Here is a 26,658-nt window from a genome sequence, read left to right as displayed (position 1 = left end):
TGTGGATAGGATTATCAACAGAAACAGGAAATTCATTTCAGAAAATTAAGGTAAGTAAATGCTAAAGGTACAAACCTACAGATCCCATTTTAAACCTAATCTACAGGTTACAAGGTAATTTGCAAACTTATCCCCGGTACCTTCATTTACAGGTCATAATCCAACCACAACAAGGTTCAAGGTTTCGTTTTCGAGCCTGGTTTTGACTAATATTTCGTGAAACTGCGAAATTTTGGTCGAAACTTGGAAGGTTTCGGTTGCTGGTTTCGATTGATAATTGCGAGGCCCAAATGACCAAATTAGTTCCCAAAACTTCTAGGAAACCCTATTTTAAGCCATTTAAACATAGTGGAACCCTTAGATTGTAAAAATCACATACAAAATGGTAGTTTGGATTTGAACCCTAGGTTGGTAGTTTACATGATATGCTATATGATGTTGTATACTCAAAATTTAGTGCTAGAACACACATAATTCAATTAAAACTATTAATATATGCTTTAGGAATGAATAAACATAAAATTAGAAACCATTTCATAATTATCAATGTTATTCATCGTTCATGACAAAAATATGGAGTGATTTGGCCAAAAATCACAAAATCAGAGGTTTTCTAGGAAGTTTCCCTTTTGGAGTCAAAACTAGTGAAATGAAACGATACTGAAACTTGAAACAGGGTCGAAATTTCATCGAAACTACAAAATTTCGATCGAAACCATGCATTTTATACAAAGGGTTTGACCAAAACTATATTGAAATCCGAAACATGGTCGAAAATTTGCCGAAACTACGAAATTTCGGTCAAAACATTGCAATTCTTAAGTATCGCAGGCTGTTTTGTTTCGACAACCTGCGAAACCAAAATATTTCGGTTAGTTTCGTGAAATTTTGTTGAAACCTTGTACTATGAACCCCAAAAATAACTATGGTTTAGGTATGAGGCTTGAATGAGGGAAGAACACAGCTTTTCAATACCTTTTGTCAGGCTAATAAATTCTCTGTTCTATTTCTATCTTTTAAAGTCGTCGTTTCTTTGTATTAACAGGCACCAACTTACCAGGTAGAAATATTATTACTCCACTAATATCTGGTTCTACAAACAAAACACTCTGATATGTGCTTTGTTACACTTCTGATGGTTATCCAAACAACTACAAAACGATAAACTCATGGAAGAAGTATTCGCAATGTTACTGCATACTGGAAATTCGTAGATGTATTCCTGCCCCTTGGGTGAATCAGAAATTCATCATTGTTTTTGGTCTACTAAAAGGTTTCAACCTCAAAGACTTGTCAAGAGTTAGTGTCCAAAATTGGGTGCAACCTTGATACTATGGGCATGAGCTCCACATGAGCTTTGTTGGAGCATTTGGGCGTCAACACGATCAAGGGAATGGAATAAATTGCTATTGGGAATTTGACTTTTTGAGTCTGATTTCAAAGGGTCTCTGGCTGACTGTTCTAGTGCCAATGCTTCTTTTAGCTGATATATCTGACCAAGAGAAAAAAAAAAAAAAAAACTAGAAGTCCTTGAAAGTTTTCTATTGTGCCAAAAGAAAGGGCGTACCCAGTGCATGAGGCTCCCACACTGCAGGGTCTGTGGGGAGGTTAATAATGTACGTAGTCTTACCCCCGCTTCGTGGAGAAACTGTTTCCCAACCCGAACCCGCTACCAGTAGGTCACAATGGAGCAACCTTATTGTTGCTTCGAGGTCCACCCTCTTTTCTATTGTGCCAGAAGATTGCTCTCAATTTCTGTTGTTTAGTTACTGAATATTTTCCTAACAGAGTAGCTTTTATTATTGTCGAAGATAATTTATTTTTGCTGTGTTTCATCAAGTTACTATTTCTATTTGAATTTGGTATTTTGTGTGTCCTTGAGCATTCTTCCGATTTGTTGAGCCTTTGTAAAATAGATGACTCTTTATAGTCTAAATAAATCCAATACGAATATGGATGCTAGTCTAAGTACATGCATGCTTTTCTTATCACAGTAGTCATTTTTGAAGCCTTTTAACTATTCTTTGTCTGTTGATAATTAATATGATTAATTTTGAAACATGTCTGTTTATTTATTCATGCAGTGGGTTCTCTCTCCAAAGTACTTCAATTTTCCTTTTCCAATAACACTCACTATGATTCATATGGGATTTTCTGGTGTAGTAGCATTTTCTCTTGTTCGTGTCTTTAAGGTATGTTTTCCCTTCTATTTTTGTTAGCTATTTTGCAGACTCGCATTCTTTTGTTTTCTGCCTGACCAATGTTGCTAATAATAAGCTAAATTAATCTAGTTTGGCTGTTCATTATACGTATCTGATCTGCTCGCACTTGTTTCTAGTCCCCTCTCATTCTATTGCTAGGTATCTTTCTTATACCACTTCTATATAACACTTTGTTGATACCCAACTTGCAAAAGAGGCAAGTACATGATATTATGTTGACGAGGTTCTGGAACTTCTGGTTCAGTGTCTTAACACATGAAATCGTCTGCAACTGAAAATTTGATTTACCCCTTTGTTCATTCTCCTCTTCCTGCCTTTGTTCCCTTCCACTGAAAAAGGATTTACTAGATTCTTTTTGCATTGGGCCTCTTTGCATTTTTGTTACCTCTTTTTTGAAAATCCAGAGCCAGCTTGCATGATGCTGGGACTGCATTGCTCTTTTCACCAGACAAACTTACACATTATGGATCCTTCTTAAGAAGGTTTCAAATTTGATTGCTCTCCAACCCACCCGGGCGTTGGGGGGGGGGGGGGGCTGCTCCTGATTGGTGGTTCTACGTACAAATTTTGCATGAAGAATCAGAACTTAGAAATCTGGTGCATATATTGTGAAGTGTCTTCTTGATCAAACGTTGATAAGCTACATTAAATGGTAGTCATGTAATTTATGAACTATTCTCTGCCATTTTCAAATATAATTGATGGAGGCTAAGATTCGAAAACTCGGGTCTTGGTGGGATCTCGGTCCCTTGGAAAACCGAGACAAGTCGAGATCTCGCCGAGATTGTGCATTTTTTATTTTTTTGGACTCGGACCCCCAACTCGGTGGGTTTTACACATATTTTGGGTCCGAAACTTGGTATTCAGCCTATTTCAGGCCATTTAAATACAATGGCATGCCCAGATTTTCCAAAAAACAAGTCCAAATATGAGTTTCACTTTGGACCATAGGTTGGTAGGCGACGAGTCGTACTAAAACACCCTACTCTACACATAATTTAGTAATACGTAGCAATCAAAACATTCAATTTAGTACATAGCAATCAAAACATTCAAATAAAGAGTACATTACATCAATCTTCTCTGAATTTGTTACATAAAATGTGATCGAGTAATGAATTCTTCCCCATATTGATCCACATAGAATTCCCATGTCATAGAATTGCTATAGTGTTGCACATAGTGTGACACAGCCTCCATATAAGTGCAGTCATCAACATATACCAAACCCCCTATCTTAGGGTACATGGGAGGCTATTGGTATGAGGTATGAGATCCACTGCTACTGTCATATTGAGTTTGAGGCGTGTATGGCTTGTTTGGGACAGGGAATATGTGCCCAAAACCTGACCCAATGCTTTGATTGTCAAACTCAACTGTTGACTGCCCAAATTGACCATAGTCATTATATTCAGAACCGGTGCTGTCCTGGCCATATTCATAGCCATGATGATGCTGAGATGAATGCCATGACTGATGCTCACTAGTAGTATCTATACTCATGCTTCCGAAACTTGCAAGCATGGTGTTCATACTGTTGTCATCATCCTGAGCATGTGAGTGTTTGCGACCCTTCTTTCTGTAGTACGTTTTAATGTGGCCACCATGGTCTTGATCTTGAGTGGCATGCGTAAACTGAGACTCACCTAAGAAACACACAGGGTCTGCTTGCATTTCCACATTGTAATCAATGTAGAGAGGAAGAAGAAAGAAGAAGAAGAGAGGACGAAGAAGAGCTGCTGCAATTAGGAGATACAGCCGTAAGTTAGACTGCCCCCAAATCAGTATATTTAAAATAGGTTTGGATCAAATATTACAGAGACAAAAATACCCCTGAATGGGGTATCGTGAATAGAGTGCTGACGCTAGATCTATTCACGATTCCTTCTCCCCCTTACTCCTAACACTCCCCCTCAAGCTGGAGCATAGATGTTAATCATGCCCAGCTTGGTACAAAAATAATTTACTCTCATACTTCCCATGGGCTTGGTGAACAAATCAGCAAGCTGTTCCCCAGTACGAATATGATGAGGAGAAATGACAATCAACCGCAATGTGTTTCGTTCTCTCATGAAACACCGGATTCTCAGAAATATGAATAGCAGCCTGATTGTCACACCACAACAGCATAGGAGACTCATCACCAAATCCAAGTTCAGCCATCAACTGTCTAATCCATATTAGTTCACAAGTGCCATGAGCCATAGCCCGATACTCTGACTCTGCACTAGATCGAGCTACCACAGTCTGTTTCTTGCTCTTCCATGAAACTAGGTTCCCTCCAACAAAGACACAATAGCCCGAGGTAGACTTTCGATCAATAAGAGATTCTGCCCAATCCGCGTCAATAAATCCATCAATCCTTCTATGGCCATGATTAGAGTATAAGAGACCACGCCCTGGATCCTTCTTAATATATCGCAACACCCTTATTACTGCCTCCCAATGAGCTGTCCGAGGGGCGGACATGAATTGACTCAGAACACTGACAAGAAAAGAGATGTCAGGTCTAGTCACAGTCAAATAGTTGAGTTTCCCTACAAGCCTTCGATACTTCTCTAGATCATCCAGAACATCCCCATCCTCTGCCATAAGTTTCACATTTGGATCCATAGGAGTATCCAAAGGCCTAGATCCCAATAATCCTGTCTCTGAAAGTAAATCAAGCACATACTTTCGCTGTGAGAGCGAAATCCCTTTCCTTGATTGAGCTACCTCAATACCCAAGAAATACTTCAGTCGTCCCAGGTCCTTAGTTTGGAATTGCTGTCCCAAATATGTCTTCAAGTTCTCAATACCTGAAGAGTCATTCCCTGTGATAACAATATCATCTACATAAACTACCAAAAATATCTTCCCTGCATCTGACTGCCTGAAAAACACTGAGTGATCACTCTCAGACCGAGTCAAACCAAATTCCAGCACAACATCTGTAAAACGGCCAAACCACGCTCTCGGTGACTGTTTCAGCCCATACAAAGATTTCCTCAACTTGCACACCTTACCAAACTCCCCCTGAGCAACAAACCCAGGAGGTTGCTCCATATACACCTCCTCAAGGAGGTCCCCATGCAAGAATGCATTCTTGACGTCTAGCTGAAACAATGGCCAGTGATGTATAGCAGCCAATGAAATCAAAATGCGGACAGAAGTTAGTTTCGCAACCGAAGAGAAAGTATCCAGATATAGTCCACACCATAGACCTGGGCATACCCTTTAGCAATAAGATGGGCCTTCAACCGAGCCACAAACCCATCAGGATTAACCTTCACCACAAATATCCAGCGACAACCAATAGCAGACTTACCAGAGGGTAAAGAAACAAGGTCCCATGTCTGATTGTCCTTCAGAGCAGATAACTCCTCAGTCATGGCAGTCCTCCATCCAGGGTGAGCCAAGGCCTCTACCACCGACTTGGGAATGGGATAATTGTCAATAGTAGACAAACAAGCAACAAAAGAAGAGGACAAACGAGCATAGGACACAAACCAATTAATAGGGTGTTGGGTACAACTCCGAACCCCCTTACGGATAGCAATAGGAACATCAAGATCAGAAATAGGAGGTACAGTAGCAGAGGAGGAATTACCTGGATGGGGATCTGAAGGCGAGGAGGACGTGGGAGATGGTGCTGCCTGGGTACTGTATCTCTCCATAGGTGTAATGCGATGTGTCGGCTCATCGGGTGGGTGACGGCGAAAAACAGCCAGTGGTTGTGTTGGAGGTGGCACATGAGGCAAATGATCCTGCACAGGAGAACAAGTATTGACAACATAAAGAGGGAGATCATCGTCCAACTCTGAAGCAGGCAGCGAGGATGCAACAAATGGAGTAGATTCAAAGAAGGAGACATCAGCGGTAACAAAGTACTTTCTTAAATCAAAAGAATAACAACGGTAACCCTTTTGGGTTTTAGAATACCCCACAAAAAGACATTTAAGAGCTCTAGGATCCAACTTAGAGCGACCAAGACGATGATCCCGAATAAAACAAACACACCCAAACACACCTGGTGGTAAGACAAACAATGGATGGGAAGGGAATAACAAAGAATATGGAATACCGCCACCCAAAACAGAAGAAGGCATGCGGTTAATAAGATAACACGCAGTCAAACAGCATCAGCCCAAAAAAATTTAGCTACATTCATCTCAAATAAAAGAGATCGAGTAACTTCCATCAAATGTCTGTTCTTCCTCTCGGCTACACCATTTTGTTGAGGTGTATCCGCATAGGAGGACTGATGAATGATCCCATGCTGAACCATAAACTCATTAAAGGGAGCAGAAAAATATTCTTTTGCATTGTCACTTCGAAGAACTTTCAAAGAAGTAGGAAATTGATTCTGAATTTCAAGCACAAAAGTACAGAAAATGGAAAACAATTCAGAACGATCTTTCATTAAATAAATCCAGGTTACTCTGGAAAAGTCATCTACAAAAGTGACAAAGTAACGAAAATCCAGCACAGAAGTAACAGGACACGGACCCCACACATCATAATGAACTCAGAATGAACTAAAGAAAAGGGTTGGACAGCCCTGTTATTGACTCGAGGGGGATAACTTACACGGTGAAGTTTCCCAAACTGACAAGACTCACACTGTAAACTAGACAAGGACTGAAACCGACTATCTAAAATCTTCAAACTCTACAATGAAGGATGACCCAAACAACAATGAATCTGATGAGGAAGTGCCACACTCGAACACGCCACAATGGATGCGTCGTCAAGAAGATACAGTTCCCCAGATACGCGACCTCTACCAATCGTCTTCCTCGATTGGAGATCCTGAAACTCACAATAATCAGGAAAAAATGTAACAGAACAATTGTTAGCTTTGGTAAGTTTTCGAACAGATAATAAATTAAAAAGAAATTTGGGCAAGTAAGAAACGGAGGACAACGACAAAGAGGGGGTAACTTGCACAGTGCCTGTACCTCGAACTTTAGCAAGAGATCCATCGGCTAACACAACATTGGAAGAAGATTCACGAAATGAAGAAAAAATACTTGATGCTCCATTCATATGGTCCGAAGCACCTGAATCAATGATCCAGGGACGAGAAGTAGATGATAGGCATGCAATAGCATTACCTGGTTGAACTAGGGTAGTAGTGGAGAACTGAGATGACTGAGAATTCTGAAATTGAGTAAATCGCTCATAATCTTCATTAGACATAGTCACTGTTTTACCCTCAGGCTTGGAAGGAGGGGTAACCACCGGATCACTGCTGGCTGAATTTGCAAACTGAGGTGGTTTACCATGAAGCTTCCAACAAAAGCGCTGAATGTGACCAGCTTTGCCACAATGATGACAAGTGCGCACCTGTCCTAAAGTCTCTGAAGTACCGGATGTGGGTGCTTTACTGTTCCCTGACCCACGACCACGGCTACCACCACTGCTGCTCGTACCTGTCCCACCACTGGACCCACGGTTGGGAAATGCTGCAAGAGCTGAACTCTTATTACTATGGGTGGAATCTTGGCTGTTCTCACGAGAAACCCGTAAAAGTCGAGAAAAAGCTTCTGGAAGTGTGGTGACTCTATCCCCACCGAGGATTTGAGACCGTACTGGCTCAAATTCTTTTCGAAGTCCACCCAAAAATACCATAACAGCCAGCTGCTCTCGCTGTTGCTGCATCTCTTTCACATCAGACGTGATAGGAAGAATGAAATTCAGCTCCTCATATAGTCGTTTGAATGCCGCAAAATATTGGGTTACAGTCAGAGTCTTCTGATCCACTTTATAAAAAGCTTGGGACAGGTCATAAATCCGAGACAAGTTGTCTTTCCCGGAATAGAGGACATTCAAGTATTCCCATAAATCCTTTACTGTGTCAATGTGAGTAACCAGGTCTGCAATCTAATTATCCATTGAGTTCAACATCTGACTCAATATGCATGCATCCACCGTATCCCATGTCGTGTCTCCTTCAGGCTTTGGCTTTGTGAGATGATCTTGTTGATCACGCCCCGTCAAGGCCAATCGAACAACCTTTTTCCATTGCTAAATTAGAAATCCCTTCAAGTTTCCTTTCGGTAATGCGATGAGAAGAGGAGGACAGTTCAGTCACAGTAGTCTTTACATCACCCATTCTTAATTAATATCACAATCAATCACCGAAAAAATTTCTGAAATTGATACACCACCAATAACTCGATCCAGCCAGCAACAAAAATCATCACCAATGACTCGATTCAGATTCAAATCACAAACAGTACCTGAATCGATCTCACCCTTTATACATACCCCAAGCCGAGACCTAGTTCCTCTATATTGACATGAACAAGTCTCAAATAAATTCACAAAACTGCAGCAAAGGGTGCTGCATCCCCTTCAAGATAATATCACGGGAAACTCCAAACCTTTAGGTCTTCAAACCGCAAGGTTGTTCAAAATAAAACGCAGGGAACAGAGAAGGATTAAGGATGTTGGATCGACTCCTACAGTCCTTGCTTTGATACCATGTAATCAATGTAGAGAGGAAGAAGAAAGAAGAAGAAGAAGAGAGGAGGAAGAAGAGCTGCTGCAATTAGGAGATACAGCCGTAAGTTAGACTGCTCCCAAATCAGTATATTTATAATAGGTTTGGATCAAATATTACAGAGACAAAAATACCCCTGAATGGGGAATCGTGAATAGAGTGCTGACGCTAGCTCTATTCACGATTCCTCCTCCCCCTTACTCCTAACACACATCATACTGGTACTGCTCGTGCATCTCAATGACGATCATCATAATAACCACCACTCCGTATGCCACCACCACCACCACCACCATCACCATCACCATCACCACCATTACCACCACCATCATCATCATCATCAGCAGTAGGACTTCCTACTGCAGCCTCAAAAGGTCTCGGTGACTCTAAATGTGCACGCTCCTCTTGCGACATATAGTCCTCAACATCAGTACCGGTTACAGACGCAATGGTGGGGTCGGGCCTACCCCTAGGCTGATCCATATCGAGTGTACCACGATCCCTCACCCACTGGAATAGGGGATCCTCATCATCATCAGAGTCCTCCTGGAAAATGTTGGACAGTTCGATGGGTTCTTTGTCATTGGCTTCAATTCCTTCACGTATGTGCCTCATCCTTAATCTCATATTCACAAGCTGCTCCAGTCATTCGCTACCTAACCTGTTCCGCCTCTTTGAGTGTATAAATGAGAATGTACTCCAGTTGCGCTCGCATCCAGAGGATGAACAAGTTTGTGAGAGCACTCTCACTGTTACCTACCTGTGAACTTGTACCATAAAGCACCCACCAGTCGGCTTCATTACAAATATAGAATATTAAGAATATGTACATTCTAAAGGGATAAAATTATAATTCATTAATGTAATGTCATACCATCTACCAGGGTCTGACTTTTATCTACCCTCCACTGTAGCTTGTCGATCGAAACTTGCTGAGGCCTCTCCGAAGTATTTGATCTATTTTCATTTTAAATTTCAAACATTGTTAGAGGCATTAGTATTTGCTATTTAGTAATTACATTCCTTTACTTACTATTAAAGTACCAAAGTCCCATACTCTTACCTCATCATTGCAGGTAGCTTGTATCTTTGAATTGGTCTCCAACTTCTCAATAACAACTTGAACTCCCACTAACAAATCTGTGTAGCCCAAGATCATGGGAGTACTGATACTTTGGATTCAAATAGTATGCTGGTAAAGTCGACACTACAAATATAATTTGTTAGTGACTTAATGCCTTTGGGTTTTAAATATGTAAATGTAAAGTTTTAACATTTAAAGTGTAAAGTATGTTAAACTCACCAGCTTTATGCAATGGATGACTCAAGTGCTTTTCCCACCGCTCATCAATGATGTTAATGTAGGACTTTGCACTTCGAGGTATAGCAGTTCTAACCATTTCCTTCATTTTTTGAATGGCAGCATAAATGTGGGCCATGGTAGCTTCTTCTCTGTATCAACCATCCTCAGTACTGCCACCACTGGCTTTAATATGGCAACCACTTTATGCAAGTCCTTCCTGAATCTGTCACTTGTAATAATCTGTTGTGCTGCCCTCCCTTCTTCTGACTTAGAACCATGCCAACCAAACCACTGTTCACTTTCAAACATAGACCTCAGACCTATCACCTTCGTCTGAAAGCTCTTCAATGCAATGTAATTGGTGGCAAATCGAGTGATACTAGGCCTCACTAAATCCCTATTGCATTTTTCCCTCAATATGGCTAAAGCATAACCATGGTTATATACAAAATTTGTCACTTGTCTTGCCCTATTTACCACACCCGCCACCAAAGTTTTTTTCCCCATGTCCTTCAGCATTAAATCAATAGAATGTGTTGCACATGGAGTCCAAAAGAACCGGATCCTCTTACTCTTCTTATTCATCATCTTCTCTCTAGCCTTTTTAAAGTTAGAACCGTTATACGTCACAATTTGGATAACATTCTTTGCTCTTACCTCGTCCACTACTAGTTTCAACTCCTTGTACAAGTATGATGCATCCTTTACATGCTTTGATGCATCGACAGACTTCAAGAATATTGTCTTCCCATTGCAACTCACCATGAAATTTATAATGGATAGTCTAGTAGTTCCAGTCCAACTATCAGCCATAAGGGTAACCCCATACGTCTCCTACATTGGCTTTAAACCATCAATGTACTCTTTCAGCTTATGTACCTCCTGAGGCAAATATACATTATATAATTCATGTGGTGAAGGCCCCTTACATTCTGGGCCAGCCCTTCCTACAGCATCAAGGAATGCATTATAGTATGTTCCTTGTGCTACATTAGCTGGAATGCCATTGTATAACATGAACTTGCTTGAGGCTTTTCGTGCTTCCTCTTGTTTACCACCAAACACTTGCAGGATGGTTGGCCGGTAGGCATCTTGTTGCCTAAAAATTTATGGATCCTGCTAAAAAATGGGATCTGGGGAATGTGCTCATGGTCGGGTTGGGGGCCGTGGTATATGTCTTGACCCAGTGCTTTTCCTCCTCTCATCTTGTTGCACTGGTGCAGCTGAGTCAGATCCACCAGCTCCTCTTGTCTGCTCATATCTTCTCACATTCTCAAAATGCAAACTTTGTCTACTCTCTGCCAAAGTCTGCTGCTAAATTTTCCATTCAGCCTCTAATTCAAACTCACTAGGTGGAGGCCTAAATTCAGTATCATCTCCTCCACGGACCTCTACACCAGGCCTCTCTAGTACTGCCTCGTCAAACTGTTGTTGTATTCTTTCCCTCTCAGCTTTTTTTACTCTTCCTCCTCTCAAGTGTTGTGCCATAGCCAGTTTCACTTGGGTCGGAACATTTGGGCATGGGGCAACATCCTTGCCTGTACTAACAAATGTTGCTTTAAGCTGGTGCCTGGTGGTTCCTCCAGATAGCAACTTTCCACAATAGTTGCATTTGGATTTCTTTTTGTCTTCGGACATCGGGACTCCATGTTGCCATGCTATATCAGACATTGTCTACAAAATGTCTTATATTTTACACTGTTACATAAAAAGCATGCATTAGTCACTATTAAAGACTTAAAGTAATGTATTAAAGAATTAAAGTATTGTATTAAAGATTTAAAGTAATGTATTCAAGACTTAAAGTATTCTATTCATAACTGTTAAACATAATGTCAAGTTACTAGAACAATCAAATAACTATCTCTTATTTATCCCCTAACCCTAGTATTTATTTCTTAATTAAAATAATATTTGGAATTTTTATTAAAATTAATTATACCTTAAAGTATAAGAAGAATATAATATAATGATGTATTTGACATCATTTTAAGTTGAACATTGTGTACAGATGTTGTGCATAATTTTTTATAAACAACAATTATTTTTCCTTAATATTATATATATTTTTTAATTTTAAAAATATTTTAGTTAATTCTGAAAAATAAAATAATTTTTTAATGGGTGAAAATAAAAAACTGATCCATGAGGCTGTAGAGCATCCAAAGTTGTTCAAAATATATGAAAATCACTTCCAAACAATCACACTATTCATCCAATTTTTTTCAAACAAATCATTTATTTTTGCAGAAATTATAATAAAAAAATAATAACAGAAAAATAATTCAAACTCCATCAAATGATTGATCGGCCAAAGTTGTTTAACATATCTCAAAATCACATGAATCTACCAAGGATTGAACAATTTTTGTTGAAAAAAATAGATTTGGGGAAAAGAGGGAATAGAAAAAACCTTCAAATATGTGATGATCCTTGCAATATTGGAGTTGAATCTTCAAGTTTGTAGTTGAATCACACTTCATAGTTTGCAATCCATAAAAAAATTGAAGCCAAGAAGAAGAAATATCGTTTTTGGGGTGTTTGGAGAGGTGTTTAAGTGTTTTGAGTGTTTTAGGACAAAACTCGCCTAGATATGCGAGTTCTGTCGAGTTAGGTGGAATATATGGTGGTAGATGGGTCAAAACCATGGACAAAACTGAAACCAAGATCCAAGATCCGAGATCTCGGCGAGAAATTGTAATTTCCTGTACCGTAGGCTGTCTCGTCTCGGGTTTTGAAATAACCGAGAAACTCGGCAAGATCTCACCGAGATCTCGCGAGTTCTCGATCCATGATGGAGGCTGGAATTGACTAGGAAAGCGAGTAGTTCCATAGTTCGAGAACTCGCGAGATCTCGCCGAGTTTCTCGGTATTCCAAAATCCTGAGACGAGACAGAGATCGAGAGAAAAAAGTCTAATATCTCGCCGAGATATCGGATCTCGGATATGGTTTTGTTTTCGACCCATTTTTTTTAACCCACCTATCTTTATTTTATCTACCTAACTCGATAGAACTCGCATATCTCAGTGAGTTCTGTCCAGAAACCTTAAAACACCTCTCTTCTACTCTTTTTCTCCTAAAACCTCTCTTTCACTTGATTTTTTTGATGGATTGCAAGCTTTCAAGGGTGATTCAGCTGCAAACTAAAGATTCAACTCCACTTTTGCGTGATTCATAAAGTATTTGAAGGATTTTTGAAAGGTAAGCTATTTTTCCCCAAATATATTTTTTTCAAAAAAAATTGTTGAAACCTTGGTAGATTCATGTCATTTTAAGTTATGTTACACAACTTTGGCCGATCTATCACTTGATGGAGTCCGAATTTTTTTTCTGTTATTAATATTTTTATTATATTTTCTGCAAAAAAAAAAAGAAGTTTTTGAAAAAAGAAATTGAAAAAAATAGGATGAATACTTATTGTTTGGATGTGATTTTCATATATGTTGGACAACTTTGAATGCTCTAATGGAGTCATTTTATTTTTTCACCCATTAAAAAAATAATTTACTTTTCAAAATTAATAAAAATATTATTGAAATGTTTAAAAAATATATAAAATTAAGGATAAATACCTATTTTTGTTGAAAAATTATGTACAACATATGTACATAATGTCTAACTTCAAATGGTGTCAAATACATCATTATGTTATAATATTTTATACTTTAAGGTATAATTATTTTTAATAAAAATTCTAAATATTATTTTTAATAAAAATTCTAAATATTATTTTTAATTAAGAAATAAATATTAGGGTTAGGGAATAAATAAGAGATAGCTATTTGATTGTTCTAGTAGCTTGACATTATTTTTAATAGTTATAAACACAATACTTTAAGTTTTTAATACATTACTTTAAGTCTATAATAGTTACTAATACATGTTTTTTTATGTAACAGTGTAAAAAATAAGACATTTCTTACACAATGGGGGATATAGCATGGCTACATGGAGTTCTGATGTCCGAGGATAAAAAAAAGTCGAAGTATAATTATTGTGGAAAGATTCTAAATTCTGAAGGAGCAACTGGGTTAAAGCAACATTTGTCTGGTACAAGTAAGGACATTACCTCATGCCGAAATGTTCCGAGCCAAGTGAAACTGGCTATGGCACAAAACTTAAGGAGTATGAACAAAGAAAGCAGAGAGGGAAAGACAACAAATAGCTTTTGATGAGGCAGTTCTAGAGAGGCCTGGTGTAGAGATCTGTGGAGGAGATGATACTGAATATAGGCCTACACCTGGTGAGTTCGAATCAGAGGCTGAATGGAGAATTTACCAGCAGACTTTGGCAAAAATTGTGAGAAGATATGAGCAAGCAAGAGGAGCTGGTGGATCTGGCTCAGCTGCACCAGTGCAAGAAGTTGAGAGGAGGAGAAGCATTGACACAAGAGAAATCCCACGGCCTCAAGCCCGACCACGAGCATATTCCCCAGATTCCATTTTTTAGCAGGATCCATCTACCTTTAGGCAACAAGATGCCTACCAGCCAACCATCCCGCAAGTGTTTGGTGGTAAACAAGTGGAAGCAAGGAAAGCCCTAAGCAAGTTCATGTTATACAATGGCATTCCAGCTAATGTAGCACAAGGAACATACTATAATACATTCCTTGACGCTGCAAGGAGGGCTAGCCTAGGATGGAAGGGGCCTTCATCACATGAGTTATATAATGTATGTTTGCCTAAAGAGGTAGAGGAGTTGAAAGGGTATATTGAGGGTCTGAAGCCAAGGTGTGACACATATGGGGTTACCTTTATGGCTGATGGTTGGACTGGACTTACTAGACAATCCATTATCAATTTCATGGTGAGTTGCAATTGGAAGACAATATTCTTAAAGTCTGTCGATGCATCGAAGCATGTAAAGGATACATCATACTTGTATAAGCTACTGAAGCAAGTGATGGAGGAAGATATAGGAGCAAAGAACGTTATCCAAATTATGACAGATAACAGTTTTAACTTTAAAAAGGCTGGAGAGAAGTTGATGAACAAGAAGAGTAAGAGGATCCGCCTCTTTTGGACTCCATGTGCAACACATTCTATTGATTTAATGTTGAAGGACATGGAGAAAAAAACTTTGGTGGTAGGTGTGGTCAATAGGGCAAGGCAAGTGACCAACTTTGTATATAACCATGGTAATGTTTTAGCCATGATGAGGGAAAAATGTAAGGGAGATTTAGTGAGGCCTGGTGTCACTCAATTTGTCGCTAATTACATTGTATTGAAGAGCTTTTAGACGAAGGTGATAGGTCTGAGGTCTATGTTTGCAAGTAAACAGTGGTTTGTTTGGCATGGTTCTAATTCAGAAGAAGGGAGGACAGCACAACAGACCATTGGAAGTGACCAATTATGGAAGGACTTGCATAAAGTTGTTGCCATATTAGAGCCAGTGGTGGCAGTACTAAGGATGGTTGATACGGAGTAGAAGCGTACCTTGCCCCACATATATGTAGCCCTGGAGAAGATGAAGGAAATGGTCAGAGCTACGATACCCCGAAGTGCTAGGTCATACATTAACATCATTGATGAGCGGTGGGAGAAGCACTTGAGTCATCCATTGCATAAAGCTGGTGAGTTCAACACTTCAACATACTTTACATTTTATATGAGTTTTTATATTTACATATTCAAAACTCAAAAGCATTAAGTCACTAACGAGTTATATTTGTGGTTTCCCCTTTACTAGCATACTATTTTAATCCAAAGTACCAGTACTCGCATGATCTTGGGCTAGACACAGATTTGTTAGTGGCAGTTCAAACTGTTATTGAGAAGTTGGAGCCCAATGCCAAAACACAAGTTGACTGCAATGACGAGGTGAGAGTATGGGACTTTACTACTTTGGTAGTAAGTAAAGGAATGTAATTACTAAATAGCAAATACTAATGCCTCTAACAATGTTTGGAATTTAAAATGACAATAGATCAAATTCTTCAGAGAGGCCTCAGCAAGTTTCAGTCGAAAATCTGCAGTAGAGGGTAGACAAAAGTCAGACCCTAGATGGTGGTATGGTTTTACATTTATGAATTATAATTTTATCCCTTTAGAATGTACATATTTTTAATATTCTAGATTTATAATGCAGCCGACTGGTGGGTGCTTTGTGGTACAAGTTCACCCAACCTGAGGAAGATATCAGTGAAAGTGCTCTCACAAACTTGTTCATCCTCTGGGTGCGAGCGCAACTGGAGTACATTCTCATTGATACACTCAAAGAGGCGGAACAGATTGGGTAGTCAACGACTGTAGTAGCTGGTATATGTGCATTACAATATGAGACTAAGGATGAGGCACATACGTGAAGAATTTGACACCAATGACAAAGATCCCATCGAACTAGCCAACATATTCCATGAGGACTTTGATGATGATGCGGATCCCCTATTCCAGTGGGTGAGGGATCGTGGTGCACTAGATATGGATGAGCCTGGAGGTAGGCCTGACTCCACCATTGCGTCCTTAGCCGGTACAGATGTTGAGAACTATATGTTGCAAGAAGAGCGTGCACATTCAGAGTCACTGAGACCTTTTGAGGCTGTAACAGAAACTGCTACTGATGATGAGTGATGATGAGTGATGGTGATGGTGATGACCCTGCTGGTGGTTATTATGATGATCGTCATGAGGGGATGTGCGAGCAGTATGAGCATGATGTGGGAATGCAGGTGCACCCTGTGCGTTACACAGGTGAGACTCGGTTTACACATGCCACACAAGATCAAGACCATGGTGGCCACACTAAAACGTACAAGAGGACGGGTCGCAAACACAACCAACCTCAGCATGATGACACGAGTATGAACACCATGCTAGCAAGTTTCGGAAGCATGAGTATGGATACTGGTAGTGAGCATCAGTCGTGGCATTCATCTCAGTCTCATCATCACTATGATTATGGCCAGGAGAGCACCAGTTCTGAATATAGTGCCTATGGTCAATTTGGCCAGTCAACACATGAGTTTGACAATCAAAGCACTGAGTCTAGTATTGGGCCCATATTCCCAGTCCCATACATGCCTCAATATGACAGTTGCAGAAGCAGTGGATCTCACACTTCATAGCAACCGTCTCACGCCACATGGCAACAGCTATACCCTAGGATAGGGGCCTTGGTATATGTGGATAACAACTCTTATATGAATGCTATGGAGCACTATATGCAACAGTGCAGCAACAATATGTCATGAGAAGACTATGTGGAACAAGTGGGGAATGAATACGTGATTCAATCTCTTTTTATGTGATGATAGTTGTAACATTGTTAAACTTAAAGAATTTTATGTATAACTTTAACATTTCTAATGCTTATTAAGTTGTTTTACTATTAATTAAATGTTTTGCTAGCTTTCTATTACTAAATTATGTCATTAATGTGTAGAGTAGGGTATTTTAGTACGTCGTCGCCTACCAACTTAGGGTCCAATGTAAAAGTCCTATTTGGACTTTGTTTTTGCAAAATTTGATAATGCCATTGTGTTTAAATGGCCCTAAATAGGCTGAATACTAACTTTCAGACCCAAAATAGGTCTAAAACCCACCAAGATGGGATTTCGAGTTAGAAAAAAAAAAAATGCATCAACTCGCCGAGATCTCAACTCGTCTCGGTTTTTGGAGGGAGACCCGAGTTTTCGAACCTTGGGTCTGATACCCCTTAAGCATTGAGCATAAGCAACTTCACCAAGGAGGTTTTTTAGATTTCAATAAATAATTAGGTACAGAGTGCATTGCATAAATTCATATATTTAAGAAAAGTGGGGTAAAAATGTTTTTAGATGAACACTGGAAAGGAATAATTTTAAATAAATTTAATCAAAATATAAAAATTAGAGGGAGGGATTTTTTTTTTAGAGAGAAATTTTGTTAAAAGGTAATTCCGCCATCACATGTGTGCTGCTATTACATGTTTCATGCTCACTACAATAAGCTCAAAGTAGAATGCCTGCCAAAAATTTTACCGCACCATTGCATGTATACTTTTGAAACCCAGAATTGAACCCCAAACCACGTAACCTAAAAATGCCTGGTTTTCATCTATTTATCTCACCCGAAAATTAAAAAATGAATACCTGATAAGCAGGCAGGGCAGGGGAAATGAGTTAGCACCAAGACTCTTCTGGACCATCCCCAGGCAAGCCAAAGATTCGGAGGTTCCTGTCCATTGATCCTACTGCCATATATTTTGCATCTGAACCAAACTTCACACAAGTTGCTTTACCTGTGCCAGACAAATCTGGGAATGTTTTGATGCAATTCCATTCTGCCTCAGTGCCTTGACACTTGCAACTTGGTAAACTCTCACATCTGAACCAGCAATTGCAAGGTAAGATCCACTCTGGTCAAATTCCGCGGCATTTTTTGGTGTATTTGAGTCATAAGGAGTTAAGGTTTGGGAAATTTTCAATCTGCAGAGTTGCCAAAGCTTAACACCATCATGAACTGATGTCGCCAAGAAGTAACCATTTTTGGAAAAGACATGACAGTTACTGGCCCAATATGCCCATCAATCTTTTTCACATTTGACTGACTTTTTACATCCCGAATTCAAACATTGCCTCTGCAGTTCCAGTCCCAAGGATGAGACCATCAGGATGAAAAGCAGCTGCGGTATAGCCCTCTGACCCTGAAGCATCCCCAATCTGAGTGAGGCATAGTCCGGAAGAAGATCATAAAAGCAACATGTATTGTCGAGAGAAGCAGTCACAAAGTAATTATGGGTAGCATGGATCGTGACAGCTTGCACCTCTGCATTATGATCCTTCAAGATGTGCTGGCAATTGTAGTTTCCATTTTTCAGATCCTTGCCATAGCCGAACTGTTTTATCAGCTGAACCAGTAATAAAAAGTTCACCTCGAGGTACAAACTTGACACAGGTAACCTTCTTAGAATGGCCACTGAGTGTAGACAAGATCTGACCAGATGCATGGTCAAATATAACAGCATTGGTGTCAACACCACCAGTTGCAATCACGTCCTCAGAGGGATGAATATCAATAGATAATATACCCGGCTTGCAAGTTTTGTGGAGGGGATGACTGGAGAGTTGGGTGTACCTCTCCAGTGCATCAACGGAGGCCAACGTTGGAGGAATCTGCCGTTTTTCCGCTCTTGTGCGAGTGCACAATTGCAGTCTGTCAGCTCTCCAGTGATACCAGAGGAAATACCTGGACGAATTCTCTTTCCCCAGAGCCAAGCTCCTCATCCTCAGCAGCTCTTTTCCCATTGCTAAGAGCCAAAGCATTTGCTGTCACAGGAGAAGAGGCTGAAATAGGAATCTGTCTTTCTGCCAGAGACAACAACGATCTTGCCTCATCCCTTTCTTTTCTTTAGTCTTGCTATAACATGGCTAGCAGCATCATGCTGATACAGAGCATGACTGAGCTCTTACCTTGCCATATGAAGCTGCTGCTCCAATACAAAAGTGGATAGCATCAAGCCGTCCCCCTCATTTTGGAAAATTCCTAGCAGTCCTGGTATACTAGCTGCCTGTGAAGACCTGGGCTTCAGTATCTCACTGGTTTTCAATACGACAATGTCATCCATAGTGAGGGGCTCTCCAGTCACAGGACATTTCCCATTGTCCGCTATATGTCGCTCAATCAACCTCTTCTCAAAGAGTAGTCCGGATTTCCTGCAAACCACCGGCTTTTCCGTCACTACGCCGGAGATTGAAAACAGAACATTGTAATGAAAGCTAGGGTTTTTTGCGATGTTTCCTCCTCAGTTTTGAAGGTCTAGTAGCTGCCAATATTCTGGTGAGAGGAGACTGGAGAGAGTGGTTCCAGGAGTTCCAGTGAGAACTGTTGGAGGCGGAAGAGAAATTGTGACTCCCTCCTTTAGATCGGCTTCAAAAGAGTAGGGGGAGGGATCAAGATGCAACTTAGCTAGAGGACTTCTAATGATCTTGGCTTTCTGCGACATGGGCCAAGTGTCATTGCATTCTAACTTTGATTTGTAGATGAACTGTCCCCATCATCATCTGGTTATGGGTTAGTTTTCAGTTCCACTAACCATCACCATGTTTCAGAATATTGTTTTGAAATTGTTTTGGAAAGGTAACTCCTGTTTGAAGGAAAGGGACAATTCAAGAAAAAGGAAAGATTCCCATAAATGGTGGGTTATATATATGGTTGAGATAGGCCGCTAAATTTGAAAGGTGCTCTATCTAATGGATTCCGTATCTATTCAACGGTTGGAATGACAAATTGATTATTCCATGTGATCGAAATAGGTAAGGCAGCTGGAAAGGGTTCTGGATATGCCTGAGTCAGTGACCTTTTCCCAAATTATTGGGGAATCTACGTGGCACAATGAAAAGAACTGAATCTAAATCAGGATTCCAATCGAAAAGAATACCTAGGGATTTTTTATATTTACTAGGGGTTATTTTTGTTACCATAGGAGAAGTGGTGAAGAAAGACCTGCTTAGCTTAAGCCTTGCTCCTTGTATGACTTCAAATAGAGCTGATTGGAGAGCGAGGATCCATGTGGTTGACCCATATAGTTGGGCCTTGTTTGCTGTGACGCCGTTGTTATTACAATCCTATCTCGAGGTCTAGGGCTCATTGTAGAGCAGTTAAGATGCGGTTCGTAGCTAAGTTGGGTTGATGCCCTAGAGTTTGTGTCATTGTTGTGTGCTCCTTCCCTTTACCTTTGTATTTTTAATTTATGGTTTTTCTGGGATCCATGTAGGCGACCTCTTCTAATTGGGATAAGGCTGAGTTGTTGTTGTTGCACTTTGATTTTATATGGGAGTTTAGGTAGCGTTGGTAGAGTAGGAGGTTGAGTCCAATGTGCTTTTTATTTCTGTTTTAGATACGTATAGGAGTGGTTCTGTTAGTCTCTATTTATACATTTCTATACCCATTGAGTATTCAGATATCGAATGAAAATTTTGAGATGAGTTTGTCTTCCGGTTGTGGAGTGTGACTACGTTGGTCAATTGATTTCCTCTTTTCCTTTTCTGTTCGATCCAGTCCTCGTTCCTTCTCAGGTAATTTCTTCCTAGTCTCCTCCTTCCTGTTTCTCCGTGTTCTTTCCTCTTCTCTTCTTCTTCCCTTGTTCTGTCTAATGGTACTACAGTCCCTCGAAGACTGGTGTTGATATCTCTTGTGTCCTTCACTTTCAGCCTCAAAATTTGGGGATTGAATCGCTACCCTAGGGTGACCTGAACCCTAGTTCCCTGTTTTTTAATTTCTTCTCTGCTGTGAGATTGAAGACTGCAACCTAATCTGAGTTCTGTTTCACCACCAGGTTCAGTTTCAGGTTTTTTTATTTAATTTTCAGATTATTAAGTCGAAGGCTTTTTGTTTGGAGTTCATAGTATTGTGGGTGGGTAATCTTCTCCTGAATCTTAAAACTATTGGCATCCAAACGAGAGAGTTCACTCACCTGAAACAGAAACAGTTTACTGCTGGTTTTCTACTTGTTGGGACCCTTATTTTCAAAGAATTACATATAGCCCTCTCTTTTAATTTGAATTCTGCTTTACCCCCATCTTTTTCTAAATTCCAGGCACGTCCTCTTTTAAATTTAATACCCATTCTGTCACTGTTCCTGGTTACCTTCCCAATAGGCTCTGAACTTCAACAAAATTACAAAACTGCCATTGACCCTTAGACTTGCCACCCGTGGGCCCATAGCAACCTTGACAATGGTTTTGAAACTGTAATATAAAAGGGTTTTACACAATAGGGGTAAAAAAAGGAAAGAAATAATAAAAACAATAAAGGAGAGGGGATCTCTCGAGATTAGCGCCAAAAGGTTTGATGCTAATCTTGAGAGGGAATATCTACCCTCTCAGCACTCCCCCTCAAGCTGGAGCATATATATCAATCATGCCCAGCTTGTTACAAATATAGTCAACCCTCCCACTTCCTAATGACTTAGTAAAGATGTCTGCAAGTTGCTCTCCTGTCTTCACATGCTATGTAGAGATTACTCCCTGCTGAAATTTTTCTCAAAAAAGTGATAGTCTACCTCAATATGTTCGGTTCTTTCATGAAACGCTGGGTTCGAGGCATAATGTATTGCTGCTTGGTTATCACACCATAGTTGCATGGGTGAGGAGTCCTCAAACCCAAGCTCAATCAACAACATTTTCAGCCAAACCGGTTTAGAAGTTGCATGTGTCATGGCTCTATACTCGGACTCTGCACTTGATCTAGCCACTACACTTTGTTTTATATATATATATATATATAAAGACATACTGATTGGATGACTCTCTATTGTCTTCCCCCCGGTTGTTCTTTCCCCTATTCTCTCTTCTTTTCTGTTTTTGATAGGTGGCCTCCAAGGAGAGTTGAACTCATGACCTCTTTTCTAAACCTTGGCCAAATTTAAACCAGGCCTGCATTAGAAGTTCTCATAAATAGCCAGTAGGGCTGTATGGATGGAAAGACTTTGTTATATTGATATTCTACTGATATTTGTTTGAAGTTGGGAAGTTCCCAACCCTAGCAATGTTCTGAACAGTTCAGAACCACTTTTCTTCCGTAATTTACTGATAGATCGAACTTGTGACTTGAGTAAATGCTATTTAATGTCTTGTTATGTCCTTCTGGTTGCTTGATTCATATTCGCCATCTGTTCTGGACATTCTTCTGTGTTAGAGCCAATAACACTATTTATGGGGCTAAACTGCCGCTCAATAAAAACTCTCCTTAAACTAAATAAAATAGAAACTTCTAACACCAAAATAGAAACTAACTGGACTCATAATAAGAGTAGGACTTGGACGTAGAAATCAGAAGGAAGAAAAGAAGCAGCTTCTATAAGAAGCTCATGGCTAAAACTAGAAGTGGAAATTGAACCCCATGGTTAGGGTTTTGACCCCACTGCTTCCCCATAACTGCGGTATCATTGAATGTGCGGAGGGTTTGATTTTGATAAAAAAAACAAGGATAGTGTTGGGAGATTCTTCTCTCAGTGCATACGACTGACTAATGCAAGTCTGGCCCCCACTGGAGCAGTCAACAGTTTTCTGGCTGGCATCTAGCAACAGCAATGGCTAGGCTCAAAGAGATGAATTCATTTCTTTCAGCGGTGGGTATTCAGAATTCACAAGGAATTTGTTCTATTACCCCCCTCAAACCTTGTAATTGGATGGATGGTCATTTTACAAGATCTGCCAAACTTGAAACTACCTCATCACAAACGCTTTGATGTCTAACACGGCTCAAAGTTATTTAGGTTGAAATATATGATGACTGAAATACAAGTTTGTATGCATCTGTAGAAATATTTAAGTTTGAATGTTGTAGCAAAAGCATGATTTTTTGTGATCTGTACCTACTTTTCTTGTTGTAACTTACACATCTGGCATGTGGGCTTTTCAAGTTAATACTTGAGTTGTCTTCCTAAATGCGGGCCTTCAAGTGAGCCTGGAGTTGTTAGCCTCACCTACCTCTCAAAGCAGTGGTGGTGCAATGTATTACTTCTGTGTCTACATATTCTTTCCATGTTTATGTTGCTAATATTTCACTTGCAGTTTAATCTGCTTGTTTCATTTACATTGTTAAAAAAATAAAATTCTATCTGATATCTATGGCTTATTTCTGTTGTCATTTACCTCCCAATCGTTTTATGTTGCCTTCCTCTGTTGTGTCAGGTGTTAAGATTCTGACTAGCAATATGGACAACATATATGTGTAATTTTTGCTGTTTTACCATTTATGTGACCGTAATTCATGGTTGCTCAACATGATGAAATGTTTCTAATGATGGCTGACTTTCTTAGAGGTGGTCCTGCCTTAGCAAGTCTTTCCCCGTAAGCTATTGTTTTCCTTCTCACATATTAGTTGACATTGTTTAATGGTTCAATTATGCAGGTTGTTTCGCCAGTGAAAATGACATTTGAGATGTAAGACTACAGGAATGCCTTGTGTTTCTTTCTTTTTCTTTTTCTCCATTGTTTTTTTCTTGAATATTTTGTTTATATTACAGATATGCGACTTGTGTGATTCCCATAAGTGCGTTCTTTGCATCAAGCCTTTGGTAAGCCCTTAATTTGTCAGGACTGTACTAATGCTTTGGATTTTCTTAATATTGCATGAATCCCTGACTATAATGTATTTCGTGACGGTACAATTTTGGGTTGCATTCTTGTTAAATTTGGTACAACCTCTTTCTGCAGGCTATACTTAAAAGAGTAGTTTGCTAATGATTCTGGATTAGCTTGAGTATATATTCCTTCCATATATATATATAGCCCCACATAATAGTCCTTAAAACTTTTTTACCCAAATTTAATACTTCTCCTTAGAGTTCCTATTAGACAGTCTTGAGTATTTACTTTCAAGTCTCTTAACCAAAGTTGAATAAACCAGTTTAATTTTCGAGATGTTTTTCATTTTTCTTTCTTTTGCTTGACACAACTTTGCTTCTGCTGCTGGTGGTTAATGGGTTATGGTTCATACATATGAATCAGCAGACAAACGTTAAGTAATAAGTATTGTAGGTATAAAACATAAAACAAAAACAAAATAAAGTATTGTAGGTCTTCCCTTTGCATTTCAAACCTTCATATGAGGCAGTGCTTTAAATTCTCTTTGCCCTCTCTTAAGTTTTTCCTTCTTTTTTTTCGGGATGCTGTTACTTTTTGAAGAAAAAGTAGAATAACAAATATTTGAATTATTTTTTCTCTGGATGGATGTTTTAATGGGATTATACATTGAATTCTTTTATGGTTGGTGATATATTTTTCTTCTCATGCTGTTATGTAAGTACATTTTCAGGATCCATCAGAAAAACAGTTTTTCCATTTGTAGAGCATTTCGACTTAATGGAAGGCATTCAACATAAGTCTTTCACCCTATTGTATCTTTTCCTCTTTGATTTATGTATTATTTCTATATCTAATTTGTGGCTCATCTTTGAGCTCTTTATATATTTGGAGGAATGACAGCTTTTGTCTCTCTCCGTCCTCTCTGTCATGTCAACCATTGCCTTTATTATTTGTTTAGGTACTGAAAAGCACCACTTTTTGCCATCACAGGTTCGGGAACACTGCTTATTTGCATATTTCTGTGGCGTTCATCCAGATGCTCAAAGCCCTTAGTAAGTTAATATCATCTGTCTACATGTTTCCTTGATTCAAGACTCTGTTCTGGAACTCACTCAGAAGAAATCTTATTTTTAAACTGTTACAGTGCCAGTGGCTACTTTTCTCATGGCTGTTGTATGTGGCACTGACAAACTAAGGTGTGACGTGTTCTTGAACATGGTGCTGGTCAGCGTTGGGGTTGTCGTTTCCTCATATGGGGAAATTCATTTTAATGTGGTTGGTACAGCTTACCAGGTTACTGGCATATTTGCTGAAGCCCTTAGACTGGTCTTAACTCAAGTACTCCTACAAAAGAAGGGCTTGACTCTGAATCCAATCACCAGCTTATATTACATAGCTCCTTGCAGGTAACAAATTGTGATAATTTATTTTCTACTTAGTGTTTTGAATTTATAAAATCTGTTTTCTATGTTACATATATAATTTATTTTCTGGAAACAGCCTCTCTGTAAAAGCAGGGGTAAGGCTGCGTACATTATGACCCTCCCCAGACCCCGCAGTGGCGGGAGCCTCGTGCACTGGGTACACCCTTTTATATATAATTTATTTTCTACTTACTGATTTGAATTTATAAAATCTGTTTTTTATGTTATATATGTGCAATTTAGTATGTATGCCTGAATATGATCTCGTTACTAAGTAAAAAAGTATAATAGCAGTGGGGAAAGTTAGGTGTTTGTTGTTTATGTCTAGTTTAAACTCTAGAAAGAGGAGGGTATTTGTAGGTTAACAGTGATTAACATTTCAACAAGAATTTGAGGAAGTTACTACCTACGAGATCAAATCCTTGGTTGATAAACCTTTTCATAGGCAGACTCAGTGTATTATGCAGGAGCAAGGTTCAAGCATGGTTCAAGAAGTCGGTGGTTTCAATTGAAACTTACCAAAAATGTTCGGTTTCGACCTGAACCGGCGCAAAACCTAATTAATGTAGGACAGATGTGAAAGCTTCAATCAATCCCAGAACAGGATCTTAAACCAGGGAATGAATCACACTTAAGAGATGCTCATGGTGTAGTGAAGCTGATGGGATAAGGGTATGAAACAGAATAGAGGAAAGTCAGGCTGTTCGGTAGCAGTTTAGGGACCTGGAATAGAACAGGGGTATATGGGTATAGGTCTAAAACAAGGTAGAGTTAGTCCCAAGGTCTCTGTGCAATCTGTAAGCTAAACACCTCCTACCGATTTCACAAGCAAGGCTGAAACTACTGAAATCGATCTCAAGGACAGGCTGAAAAAAACAAGGTGATATCAGCAGGTCCAAAGGGCTGATATCAACAGTACAATCATTTGTACTGTTTCGACCAGTGATTTCGATAGGTTTCGACCCAAACCTGCTGTTACCCTCATAGTTGTCATGGCGTCGCCATGGCGTCCTGGCGCTGGAGAAACTGGCATATCGACCTTCGACATGGCTCATGTATAAATATCGCCCGATATGGCGTACATGGCGTCGCCATGGACGTCATATCACGATATATGGGCATATCGGTCGATATAAGTGTAAAAAACTCAGGTTTTAAATTTTTTTTTTAAAAGCTTAAATGCTTTTTCCTTCATTTGTATTGGTCACATTAA

At 39.5% G+C, this 26,658-nt stretch overlaps 2 protein-coding genes across 2 annotated transcripts in view; one reads left to right on the top strand and one right to left on the bottom strand.

Annotated features, from left to right (window-relative positions):
* Positions 1-26,658, top strand: part of LOC122668110 (probable sugar phosphate/phosphate translocator At3g17430) — a 60,145-nt gene that overhangs the window by 18,707 nt on the left and 14,780 nt on the right. The window contains exons 2-6 of the mRNA XM_043864681.1: positions 2,085-2,192; positions 23,846-23,877; positions 23,961-24,011; positions 25,012-25,073; positions 25,166-25,427. Coding sequence (XP_043720616.1) covers positions 2,085-2,192; positions 23,846-23,877; positions 23,961-24,011; positions 25,012-25,073; positions 25,166-25,427 — 515 coding nt within the window. The remainder of the gene's footprint in view (positions 1-2,084; positions 2,193-23,845; positions 23,878-23,960; positions 24,012-25,011; positions 25,074-25,165; positions 25,428-26,658) is intronic.
* Positions 18,081-19,774, bottom strand: LOC122668111 (pre-mRNA-processing factor 19-like). The gene has a single exon (XM_043864682.1). The coding sequence runs from the start codon at positions 19,252-19,254 to the stop codon at positions 18,763-18,765; it is 492 nt and encodes a 163-aa protein (XP_043720617.1). The 5' UTR covers positions 19,255-19,774; the 3' UTR covers positions 18,081-18,762.

Source organism: Telopea speciosissima, chromosome 7 (genome assembly GCF_018873765.1).
Source record: "Telopea speciosissima isolate NSW1024214 ecotype Mountain lineage chromosome 7, Tspe_v1, whole genome shotgun sequence".
In the NCBI taxonomy this organism is placed as follows: Eukaryota; Viridiplantae; Streptophyta; class Magnoliopsida; order Proteales; family Proteaceae; genus Telopea; species Telopea speciosissima.
This window is presented reverse-complemented; position numbering and strand designations above follow the sequence as displayed.

What these genes read in the sequence shown, in the direction of transcription:
- LOC122668111 (XM_043864682.1), bottom strand. Translation starts at nt 19,254, where the DNA reads ATGCTTTGGCTCTTAGCAATGGGAAAAGAGCTGCTGAGGATGAGGAGC.